The sequence below is a fragment of the Girardinichthys multiradiatus genome, chromosome 21, assembly GCF_021462225.1.
Source record: "Girardinichthys multiradiatus isolate DD_20200921_A chromosome 21, DD_fGirMul_XY1, whole genome shotgun sequence".
Lineage (NCBI taxonomy): Eukaryota > Metazoa > Chordata > Actinopteri > Cyprinodontiformes > Goodeidae > Girardinichthys > Girardinichthys multiradiatus.
The window spans coordinates 25,040,323-25,053,505 of NC_061813.1; the positions used below are offsets into that span (position 1 = coordinate 25,040,323).

Genomic DNA, 13,183 nt, shown 5'->3' on the forward strand with positions numbered 1-13,183 from the left:
GGCTGACACAAAATGGTCGGGCGAACCACAGTAAAAATACTGGTGGGCCTCCCGACGGCGCTGCCGCTCGTCAGGACAGAGCCTCGCCCTTCCCAACTGCATGGTCTCTGAGTCGGGGAAATTAGAGCTAGTAGTGGGGGAAGCGGAGGAACGCGGTGGGGATGATAGTAAAGACCTCTGGACACCCCGTTCTACACGGGAACATCTTCTCTCTCTCATCCTGCTATATATTTATTAAGCTCCTCTGGATCATCAACTAGAGCCAATTCATTCTTTAATGCCTCATCCAGAGCATGAAAAAAGGCTGTCTTTAACGCACTCGCGTTCCAGCCCGAGGCTGCTACTGTAATACAAAAATCTATAGCAAAATCAGCCAGGGGGCGGTTGAGTTGTTTCATGGACCACAGCCGGTGGGTTACAGCGGTCTGCTCCACTGCCAAAAACCTCATGTCTAATGCTTTTTTTGCTCACTTGCTAATAAATCCTAAAATGAATGTCTGAGGTTTTACATGGTGTAGATGTTGCTCCACGTAGAGATAGAGGCTAGGCATAAAGACATTACTCTGAATTGATGAGCTGCACACTGATGCAAGTCTCCTTTATTTACCCCTCAACTCTCCCATTTTTGTATTTGATCATTATCGCACTCTCATACAAGACAAAACATGGTTGTGATTTTATTTAACAAAAGTCACTAAAAATGTTGAAGCAGCAGCCTGCAGCCCTTCGTGAAGAGCTCTGCTCAAACCATCAGAGCGGACAGGTATTTATGAGATGTTTTCCTTTCTGAGATGGAGTGTGTATGTACGCCTCCCTAAGGCTTTGCAGAGGTCTAGTTATCATCTGCTGCAAGGTTTGGGAGATGGAGATTGATTTATTGTTCAATTCCGCTGTCTGTATGGAAGAGGTGTAAAATCGGAGAGGTTATAAGTATGTTTTTAGCATCAGGTGGTAGGCACTTCATTTTGCTTTCTGCATTTGAAGCCAAAATCCCAATGAATGACTGTCCTTCCTGTTGTCTTGTTTCTTTGAGGATCAGGATGAATACCATGCCATGAGCCGGGATGATTGTTTCAGCACTAGTCACCGCCTTTGTGATTCTGGCTCTGAAAAAATAAACCAACTCTAGGCAATAAAAAATGCTTGATCCCTGCAGCCCACAGACTAAGGCTGTACAGACATCGCTCTATTAAGTCTGTTTGTTTGTCTGATGAGGGACTTTGTCTCTGGGTTTATTCTGTTTATGTAGTATTAATGATATTTGGGAATCTACAGCTTGAAACCTGAGCTTATATTTTGAAAAACACACACGATACTAAGCAATCTTTTATCATTTTTTATTAAAATGTAGATATGGGGAAAAGTGGGTATTATTTGCTGGATTTTTTATTTTTTACTTTTAAGAAATCCACTAAACATGCATCGTGCTGTACTCTAATTAAATTACTGTTGTTTGCTATAAAACTCTAAAATGTTTTGTTCTGAATTGTGCCACTGGGTCTTACCATATGTACCCTTGAGTCCCTGTCGTGTAATATTTAGGCAATTTATTGGATCCTGGTCATGTTACCTCTCCATTGTTGTAGATTTGGTCATTTCCTAGCCAAATTTTTCAGCTAGCGAGGAGCAACAGAAACCAGATTTGGAATATAATGCTCACAAAAGAATGTAGAAGACATGTAAACCACCAGGACACTATATGAATATCATGCACTAGAGGTATATAAATTCTTAAACCACCAAGGTTTTTTCATGAGTTGTAAGATTACTGCTTTAAATATGAGGTGCATGTGTACATCAAATAGGGAATTGTCTTATTTTTTGTTTAATTTTTTGTTTAAGGTGTGTTTTTTTCAGAAGCATTTAGTGGGCAGCCTTAAGCAAGGATGAGCAAGGGGTGAGTCTCCACATTTTTGTAAATGTGAATCCAGATTTCACAACATAATCAAGTGCCCTTGATCCTGCCTACATCCTGCTTGTTTTTGAGTTCTCTGTCACTATGACACATGACAGTATGTTACTGTAGGGTCCATCTTTATGACATTAAATTGGCAAATTAAAGCAAAATTTACATCAACAAGGTTGTATTCAAAGAAATTTGGAAATTGGTCAGTGAAAGTAAGATTAGTGCATCCTTACTTTTAGCCAAATCTCAGGATTTAATTAAACATTTTGCTATATGTCTTTATTTGTATGTCCATATTTGTTAATAAACCATGTCATATTCGATCTGGCACATGAAAAGTGATTAGTCTGTACCCGAAATTCATTTCTCGTGGGATGGACCAATGTCAGAATCAAACAAATGTTTCAGGGTCAAGTTAAAAGAAAAGAGGTTGTGCAGTGGTCCTAATTGCAGCAACAACCAAACTTTTGACAGTAAAAATTTTTACATTCTTCAGTTTAAACCCTTTGAAATACATTGTGTCAGTGCTTTTCCTATATGAGAAATTTCTTCATATTTAAAAAATGCCTGCATTTCTTTTACCTTTCACAATTAAATATGTGTATAGATGAGAGATAAAAGAATCTTCAAAAAAAAAAAAGGTCCAATTGTTTATATTTCAAACACCATCACTTGTAGTAAAATCTACACTGAAAATGTATCCACGTGTTGTTAACTATACCCCTTTCTTATTTACACTCAAAGCTTGAACATGAGAGGGGAACCAATCTAAAAACATCACAACATCCACTGGTTCTGTTAGGCCATGTCAAAGAAAGCTTGCATCACAGAACCAGTAACAAAAAATTTACTCGGTGAGAAGTTACTTGCATATGAAATGATGAGGACAGGTCTTGTCACTTGAAGCATTCCCAGAGAGCTATTTAAATGGCAAAGCCCTGCCACCATGGAGCTTTTTAACCACCTCGTTGACTTCAGCCTGGGTGATGAAAGAGTCTAAACCCGAGTCCCCAGCCTCTGTTTCCACCAGGGAATGTGTGATGGCAGGATTGAGGAGATCCTCGAAGTACTCCTTCCACCGTCCGATAATGTCCCCAGTCGAGGTCAGCAGACTCCCACCCCCACTGTAAATAGGGTTGGCGGAGCACTGCTTCCCCCTCCTGAGGCGCTGGACTGTTTGCCAGAATCACTTTGAAGCCAACCGGTAGTCCTTCTCCATGGCCTCACCGAACTCCTCCCAGGTCCGGATTTTTGCCTCTGCCACAGCCTGGGTGACAGTACACATTATGTATCAAAATGTAAGATTTTGGTTTGATATGCTTTTGAGAGTAAATCCACATCAGTGAACAGAGAGCAGAGTTTTTATGCTGATCCATACAGGGGTTGGACAATGAAACTGAAACACCTGGTTTTAGACCACAATAATTTATTAGTATGGTGTAGGGCCTCGTTTGCGGCCAATACAGCGTCAATTCGTCTTGGGAATGACATATACAAGTCCTGCACAGTGGTCAGAGGGATTTTAAGCCATTCTTCTTACAGGATAGTGGCCAGGTCACTACGCAATACTGGTGGAGGAAAACGTTTCGTGACTCGCTCCTCTAAAACATCCCAAAGTGGCTCAATAATATTTAGATCTGGTGACTGTGCAGGCCACGGGAGATGTTCAACTTCACTTTCATGTTCCTCAAACCAATCTTTCACCAGTCTTGCTGTGTGTATTGGTGCATTGTCATCCTGATACACGGCACCACCATCAGGATATAATGTTTGAACCATTGGATGCACATAGTCCTCAAGAATGGTCCGGTAGTCCTTGGCAGTGACGTGCCCATCTAGCACAAGTATTGAGCCAAGGGAATGCCATGATATGGCAGCCCAAACCATCACTGATCCACCCCCATGCTTCACTCTGGGCATGCAACAGTCTGGGTGGTACACTTCTTTGGGGCTTCTCCACACCGTAACTCTCACGGATGTGGGAAAAACAGTAAAGGTGGACTCATCAGAGAACAATACATGTTTCACAATGTCCACAGCCCAAGATTTGTGCTCCTTGCACCATTGAAACCGACGTTTGGCATTGGCATGAGTGACCAAAGGTTTGGCTATAGCAGCCCGGCCGTGTATATTGACCCTGTGGAGCACCTGACGGACAGCTCTGGTGGAAACAGGAGAGTTGAGATGCACATTTAATTCTGCCGTGATTTGGGCAGCCGTGGTTTTATGTTTTTTGGATACAATCCGGGTTAGCACCCGAACATCCCTTTCAGACAGCTTCCTCTTGCGTCCACAGTTAATCCTGTTGGATGTGGTTCGTCCTTCTTGGTGGTATGCTGACATTACCCTGGATACCGTGGCTCTTGATACATCACAAAGACTTGCTGTCTTGGTCACAGATGTGCCAGCAAGACGTACAATTTGTCCTCTTTTGAACTCTGGTATGTCACCCATAATGTGCATTTCAATATTTTGGGCAAAATTGTGCTCTTACCCTGCTAATTGAACCTTCACACTCTGCTCTTACTGGTGCAATGTGCAATCAATGAAGACTGGCTACCAGGCTGGTCCAATTTAGCCTTGAAACCTCCCACACTCAAATGACAGGTGTTTCAGTTTCATTGTCCAACCCCTGTATATCCAGCAGGGTGGCAGCAGCCCATGCAGGAGGCTTTAAGTATCTACATGCACCAATTACTGACCCTGCAGTATCTAATTGTTAACACATCAAGTGCTTTTTGCTTCAGACTCCTTTTACTCTGACCTTTACTTCTCTCACTACTCTTAGGTATTGGAGCTTGGGCTGGGAGAGTTTATGAATATGCTCTGGTTCATACTGACTCCTCTATCCCTCTCTCTGCTCATCTCCTCTGACCTTCTCGTCTTACACGTTTTCTTTGGCCCACTGGCTTTCTGCCAGTGGCTGTCAGCCTGCATTTTTCAGCCTTTGTTGACACAGATGAACAATCGCAGCAGACTACTCACTTGCTCCCCTCTCTACTTCCTAATCCATTTGCATGATACCATCTATTTTCCTTTTCCAAGAAGGAGCCATGTTTACATTTCTGACATAGAGAAAATTTCTGTGCATTTACTGCATTATCAGCCAGAGCTTGATTCTGACTGAAAAAATGCATCAAAGTCTGAAAGAATGTTGTAAATAAGCAAGGAAAAACTTGCACAGAATCTTTCTACTTCTCTAAACCACTGAAGAAAAACTTTTTATAACTAATTATAGTGCTATGTTGAAATCATGTTTATTTTTAATATTAAATCATGTTTTCTTCCTTTTTTTGCAGGTATTATCAGTGCAGATGTGTGACGTTGTGAACGAGATTGAGCTGGAGAAAGAACGCTGTGAAAATCACATTTCTGGGAATGTCACTTCAGGTCATTCTTGAAAATTCTTTTTGTTTGTTGAGAGTGCGCAGTGAGCTATTTAGATGAAAGAGTAGGCTGCAAGAGTGAATAAACTGTGATGAAAGGTTGCATTCTTTGGCATTTTGTAGATAAAGTGCTATTATCAGTAGCTGAAACAGAGTATGTGCATTTTCCTGGTTGACTAATTCAACAGAGTTTGGGCTCAACCTTGAAACAGGAACGAAGCCTTAAAATCCCTCTAAATTCGTCCATGTCATTTATTTTGTTACTAGGAAACTCTAAGCTAAAGCATTTAGGAGATTAAAATGCCCAGTTTTTTTTAAAGAGTTCACTAAGCTAAAGTCTAACAACGTTTCAAGGTTCTTTAGAAGAAATTCAGGTCCACAGCATCACAGATCCTTTACCATACGTAAGAGTGGGCATGAGGTGCTAACACAATTTCATCCTGTGTTTAAAGCCTGGCTCACACTGTACGATTTCAAAAATCCTACAGGACCTGAATGTGTCACACTGTCTGACCGAGCTAATATAGTAGCTCCTGTCACACTGCATGACCTAAGATGCCAAACTGCATAAATTCTTGCTGCAGCACAATCGGGGCAGACAGATCTGACATATCGTTTCATCAATAAATGGACAGCCTGTTATGGATGTTAATGCGCATATTATTAGAGATGAACGGTGAAAAAAGGAAGAGAGGAGATTGGAAAAATAACAGCGGTAGAAGCAGTAATGGTTGCGCAAAAGAGGAAAGGAATCAGGCGATAGTCGCAGCTGGTGTCATACTGCTCTGTTTTCCTGGAGTCTATCAGACTCTGCTTGATATTTGTCTCAGGTTGGCTAAGTCAGGGGTTTGGTGCTCCTATTACACTAAATTACCACAGACCAGCGATTTAAGCACATGACCACCGATTTTCTTTCACAACACAAGATTTTGGGTTAAGACATTCAATTTTTGCAAAGAGTGAACCTTGCTTTACACCAGACCCACCTGAACTGTTTGTTGCAAGAAGCTAAATCTTAGTTTTATCTGACCAAAACACAAGCTCCCTGTTGAAGCATCAGCAGAGTTTAACAAACTCAACATGTAATGCGTGTGAGATTTCTTTTTACCTCTCTGACCATGCTGCTCACTCAGTGTGGTGGCAGAATAAACATCCAGCTGTGTCTACTGCAGTTCCAGTTATTTTATACTTTTTAATCATAGCTACAACAGTGGGATGGGCCAGGCTAGGCAAGTAGCTATTTCTTGCTCCTATTTGCTGATTTATAAAGATGAACACACATCTACCTTCCTTGAATTACCTGCTCTCTTGTCCTTCCAATATTGAAGAATGGTTAAGAGAAAAAGGCCTCTGTGTCATGTCAAGTAGAGACAAATATTCTGAATTACTCATTTAAATTTCCCAGGAGACTCTTATCAGCTTAACACGTAAATTATAAATAAAACAAATGCTTCAGTTACATCTATTTAATAGTCAGGGTTGTCATTAAAAGTGGATAGTGTGACCAATTATTTCTTAACATAAAATAATTGTATCCTCACTGAATAATGTCCCTAAATTAAAGGTTGGACATTTCTATTTATTGTGAGATAATCCCTATGCAATAAAAATATTTAATCATTTTAAGGCTTTTATACATCTTTATAAAGGGTCTTAAAAATGAAGAAGGTCTGATATAACTCTGTATGGCAGTAAATTCAAAATAAGAAACACGTTGCAAAGTTCATTTTGAAAGTTTAGACATTTTAATTAAAAATGAAAAAATTATTTTTTTAGAACGATTTTTGATGATAGACACAATAAAATCCGGCAAACCAGACCAGACCAGGATAATTAAAAACTCATATTCACATATCCAGAGGCATTACTGTTCAAACAATTAAAATAATTCAATCACTGTCTGAGGTGAAAGCATTAAAATGACGAGTGATGTCGCACAAATTCACAAAATGACTTTATAGGCTGAAAAAATGTTGGAGTAAGTTACATCATCTGTAGGTGTAAGAAATTACCACTCTAAATGGACATGGTTCAATAACATTCTTCTCCAAAAGTAATTTACCAACACAGCAATGCCTCTCAATACATGAGACAGAAAATTCAATTATTACTACTTTATATTCTCACCCACTCAGTGTCAGTTTCCTCTGATTCCTGTAATTTTAAAAGCACACAAAATGACTTATCCGTATTAGACAGTATCAGTCCTTTCTGCATTGGCTTTCATTTTAATAAAACATCCATTTACCTATGGGAAATACTGGACTTTGCATTGAGTGGTCACACATAAAGAGCTAGTGTGGGAACAGTTTTCCTTATCGCTGCACTGACCTTCCTTTTACTACTCCTATCTGCTTCCTCAACAGGAAGGCAGTGGAAGTTGGACTCTGAGGTCACATCCTGAATAAATAAATTAGCAGACTGTACATTTATGAGAAAACATACGGTCACAATATATGGTTAGGAGAGTTTCAGCCAGATACAGAGCATTCGTAACGAAGACTTCGAAATGTCTTGAGAAACTTCCTTTGTTTTGGACTTTTCAGACACAAAATTGTTCCAGGGATAGTTTACAGCTGATGTTTTTGTCTTTTCATGATTTCCTAAGCTTTTTCAGGGTATTATGTGGTGGTACAAAGACAGCTGACAAGGTCGCGACATTGGTGTCTGATACAGAAAAGAGATGGAAACGGATTTCTGTGAAGGTTTAAGAAAGAAATCCCTGCAGCTCACATAGTTTCCTGAACAATAATAACCTCACTGTATCATCTGGTATTTACTTGTTTATACCTGAAAACAGAGACGGATAAAGGTGTGAAACCTTAAACAGTTTTGAAAAAGTAGAATGAAGTCTACAGATTTTATTGTGTATTCAGACAATGTTACTTTGTACCAACAAATTTTCAAAAATATTTGAGATAACAATAAATTGCATTTAATTAAAAAGAAGGAATAAGAAGTTATTGCAGGAATTACATTTCGGCAAATTTAGTAAAATAGGCTCTTTGTAGATCTGTGGCACTAAAAGATTTAGGACTCTGCTGTGACGTGACGTCTTCCTGTCTTTGCTCTCTCTATGCATCTCCCATCATATAGTGAGTGATGCCATGGTTTGTGTTATTGACATTTTTTTGCAGGCTGCCAGGGGATGTGGGACATCATTGCCTGTTGGCCTTCAGCCAAAGTTGGACAAGTGGTGACGATAACCTGTCCAACATATTTCAGTTACTTCAGCGACAAACAGAGAGGTGAGATCATCATAATCACTGAGCCGTTTGTTAAGTGTACCTTCAGTTTACAGTTTTATTGCACATTGTGCAGATTCAATTAGACTAAATGAGAATTTTCAAAGTGAAGACGTGGGATCAAATTTGGGCTAAAACCAAAAAAGAAATGTTGTGCTTTCATGTAGTTTCACACCAAATTCTGACCCTACTGTCTGAATTTCACAGTTAAAATAGTTACCCATCGGATCCAGCAACATTTTCAGTCGGTAGTTGTCCAATATAGTGAGCCTGTGTAAGTTGTAGTCAGAGTTTCCTGTTCTTAGGTGACAGCAGTGGTGATCTTCTCCTGCTGTGGCCCATGTGCTTCAAGGTTTGACATGTATGTTCAGAGATGGTGTTCCGGATGCCATTAAGCTACTGCTGCATCACAACAATGACATTTTGTTAACAGCTGCTGGTTGCTACATTTTTCCAGAGCTTTTTCTGTGGCAGCTTTTAGGCTTCACTGTGTGTTTTTAAATCTGCTCTAAAACCTCAAATCTTTTTTCATTTGCTTTTGCCTCAGCATGAAAGAGCTCGTTTTATTTGTTTGAGTTGCTTTATAACATCTTTTATGTTTCTTAATGCAATTGTGTTTTAATATTTATATATGATATCTGTTTAGCACTTTGGTCAGTCATGTAGTTTTCAAAGTGCTTATAAATAAGGCTGATTTGGTTTGGCTTTTTCATTTTTGGGCCACTTTCTGTGAACCTTAGAGATGGCTGTGTGTGAAAATCAGCAGATTGGCAGTTTCCGAATCACTCAGACCTGCCCGTCTGATGCAGACAATCCTGCTACATTCAAAGTCACTTAAATCTTTACTCTTCATCCATTTGGATCCTCATTTCACACTTCAGCAAGTCATCTGCTTTGAGTTGCTGCCATGTGATTGGTGCTAAGAAGCAGCTGAACAAGTGTACCGAATAAAGTGGTCAGTGATGTTAAATTGAAAATACACAGAGAAACAAAATTGAATTTCTCTCGTTCAGAGGATATTGATAAAGTGGTGTCTTCCTTCACAAGAGCACTAAGCTGTGCTTAGGCAAAGGTTATGCTTATCTCCACGTCTGTTATTGTATATGATTTGCAGTTTAGGATTTTATTTAAGGGTTTGAAAGCTTTAGAGCATAGATTTTCCTGTCAATTCACTCGACTAAAACAACTCTCAATCTCACAATATTCATCATATTTGTATATCAATCTTATTATAAATTATTTTTTAATTTAAAATCAACACCAAAGCAACAAAAATGACTGCTGAACTTGATGCCTTTTGCTCAGTATAAATACAAATTATTTAAACCCTTTGGAGCACTTCAGTAATGCTTCTTAGCTGCTCATGCAACATCTACTTCTAGGCTGGTATGTGACCTTCACAATCAGTGCTTGCTCTGTGAAAGTTTTATGTAGATACTCAACTAAACACAAAGTGACCTACCTCTGGGACTCAGAAAAAAAGTAAAAAGAACACAGTCGTTATCTACGATGGATTGTTGGTTATCCTCCATCAAAACTTTTTTAGGCTAAGAAAAATGGTTTGTTTTTTATCATTTCTAACTTCTATTAAAATCATTTGAAAATCAAAGGTTTTTCTTACTGCTGACCGTTCCCCACACCAGCAAAATGTTCTCCTTGAAAGAATGTTGTGTTAACATGATTCGTCTTTCAGCCTCCTTGATCCAGCTGAATGACTCAGGAGCTTAGTTAAAAGTCATATAAAGGTGTAGTTATGTTTTTACACAGTAATTTATCTATTAAAATAGTCTAACCTGAAAGAACTGAAGAATGGTGGTTCTTTTATACTTTTTAAAAGAGCACTTGGGCTTTAATAACTGGTAAATGTGACAACACAGGACTATCAATCCTCAGGAAAGTAAAAAAAAAAGTATTTTCTAATTGATCAATTATGCAGTGAACTACATATTTTATAAATATACCTCAGCATCACTTGTATAATTTTATTGATGTAGGTTCTGAGAACTCATCAGCAGTAGTTTGTATCTTACCTGGGAGGAAACCAGAAGTTAGTCATATTAAAAAAGTACACTCACTTTTAAGTTCCAGGGTTTTTGTGTTTTTTTTTTACATATCCAGATGTTTTGATATGCTCCTTATGTTTCATTTTGGCTTCACCTTTTTAAATAAGTATTGAGATAGTGGAATCTGTGTTGTGTGGTTTTGTACACATCATGAAAGACCAAACATTTTATGAATCTGCACAAAATTATTTACAGACTAGAACCATAGATTTGAGAGAGTGTGTATTTTCTTTTAGGGCTTACAGAGGAATAAGGTTTACAGCTTCTTGGTGTATTGTTCCCTAGTATTGGTAGGATCGGACAGAAGATTGAAAAATAATGAAGGGTGCTGCAGTAATGGGGATGCTGCTCCACTCTATTAAGGGGAAGAAAGTTTAGTTTCCATGTCTGCTTATGTTCTGACCTGCATTTACAGTCATTAAATATGGATCACAACCAAAACAAGGAGATACAAGCTGCAATGGGCTTCTGTCATAGAGTAGCTGGGCTAAGCAATTGAGACAGGATGAGAAGCTAGTGGGTGCTCAGAGCTTCTGCTCCACATCAAAAGGAGTCAGCTGAGCTGGTTCATGAAATGTCCCACAGTAGAACTCGCTGAAGGGACTATATATCCCTTCTAAGCATGAGCTGGGGAGTCTCACGCATGGATGGATGGATGGATGGATGGATGGATGGATGGATGGAAATTTAAGAGATTTGTTTTTATTAAAAATAAATTATGTTTTTAAATAATTGTATAGTGAAAATAATGTACGGTAAATAATAATAATAATAAATAATTTTAGAAAAATATATGAAAAAAGGGGGGCATAACAAAATAATTATTAAATAAATAAATACATGTGTCATGTTTAGCTTGTGAAGGATCCACATGCAGAGGCTGACTGAGGTGAAAACAGTTCTTTCATGATAAAATTTAAAAAAACTGACAGCAGGAATCGCACGGGAAGCATAACATGGAAAGAAAAACAGAGAACAAGGCAGTTAAATGGACATGAAGCAGGCAGTCAGACAGAATAATCCAGCAGTGATCAAAAACTGACAGAGATCTTAAATTGGAAAAGAAACAGATGCAGCCTGTGAACAACATGAGGCGGCATGGTGATCAACACGCAGGGTGGCTATGGCTGAGGGTGGAGGACTAATTAATCAGGGCAGAGCAGAAACAGAAATACAAGAAAACCAGAGGAAAATATCTAATAGAGATCTAACAGAAAATAACTCTAAAATTAAAACAAGAGAAGAGAAAATTAAAACAAGAGAAGAAAGCAAACACAAAAGAATGGACTAATAAGGAAAATAACAAGCTTAGGGGAAATACCTTAAGAAAGCAAGACCTAGAGAACAAAGTGAACAGGAAAGAAATGTTCAAAATACACACAACATAAAATGAAAACCCAAACACCTTTAAATCATTACATGAGTAGGACTCAAATAATTCCAAATATGATAAAAATTAAAGGGCAAATTACATAGACTGAGGTAATTTGTTACAGTTAGGCTTAAAAACCAAAAAATCAATTCATGCCCTATTTTATAGATCTAAAATTATCTAAACTGATTGTGTTAATTATTTCTGCACCATTTGTGATGGCTAATATTTGTATCGAGCCATTTACCTACATCTGAACTTAATTTTGATTTTGGCTGCCCTGGTCCTGCATTCTGGAGTATAAGAAAGGACACAAGTATCATGAATCACTAGGTAGTCGAAGTAGAACAAACCAGAGGATGAAAACAGACTCAAAACACAGGATGTAGACGGTAAGTGAAGTTTATTCTTAGTGTAGGCTTGCCTAGGATAATAGGGTGGTGTTGTCCAGGAACCAGGGGAGGAGCACGGAATCCAGGAATCCAAGGTGAGAGTGCTGATGGTGAGTATATTTAGGCCCTGTCCCAATACCCGCACTTCCACCCTTGTGTCCCTGAATTGCACGTTCCCGTTGATGGATTCGAGTGCGTAGTGTGTCCCAATTCTCCAGAGTGGTCCTTAGCCCCGCCCCGTTTGTGCCCCACATCCGCCCTTCGACGAAGCCCGCATCGAAGCGGACTTCGCCGAAGTATATTACCCACAATTCCCTGCTGCAGATGATGTTCTGAGCAAAAACAAATCACAACTGTCAACGTAACCAGCCATCAAATCAGAATAATAAGAACTGCGTAAACTTTAGACAGCAAGCCGACAAATATATATTTTTACTGGTTTTCCAGGCTCAACATTATAAGATACCAGTGGGTTCAGAGTGAGTCTGAGCAGTCATTAGGCCATAACACTGAAGTTACCTTTCAAACAAACACTGGCGCGGCGAGAGTCTGGTGTATAAGCCTCCGTCGCTTCCTGCACTTTCTTCTCCTCATAACAATTGCTTGTTGCAGTTTTAAAATATGTTTTTTTGCAGCAAGACTGTAAAAACAGCGCTGGTTCCCGCCTTTTTTGATGTTGCAGTTACGGTGCAGAGGTGCAAGTCAATGACGTAACCCCTACTGTCCCAATTCTCCAATTTTGCACTCTTGTAACCTGCGCACTTTAACCCCTACATGCACTTGTACAAAGTACACACTTCATAGAGGGGCGTAGGGTGT

General features: G+C 39.1%; 1 protein-coding gene across 1 annotated transcript in view; it reads left to right on the forward strand.

The window, feature by feature from the left end:
- The window catches only part of vipr1b (vasoactive intestinal peptide receptor 1b), a 64,378-nt gene that overhangs the window by 9,782 nt on the left and 41,413 nt on the right, over nucleotides 1-13,183 (forward strand). The window contains exons 2-3 of the mRNA XM_047349182.1: nucleotides 5,206-5,296; nucleotides 8,430-8,540. Of these exons, the coding sequence (XP_047205138.1) occupies nucleotides 5,206-5,296; nucleotides 8,430-8,540 (202 nt within the window). The remainder of the gene's footprint in view (nucleotides 1-5,205; nucleotides 5,297-8,429; nucleotides 8,541-13,183) is intronic.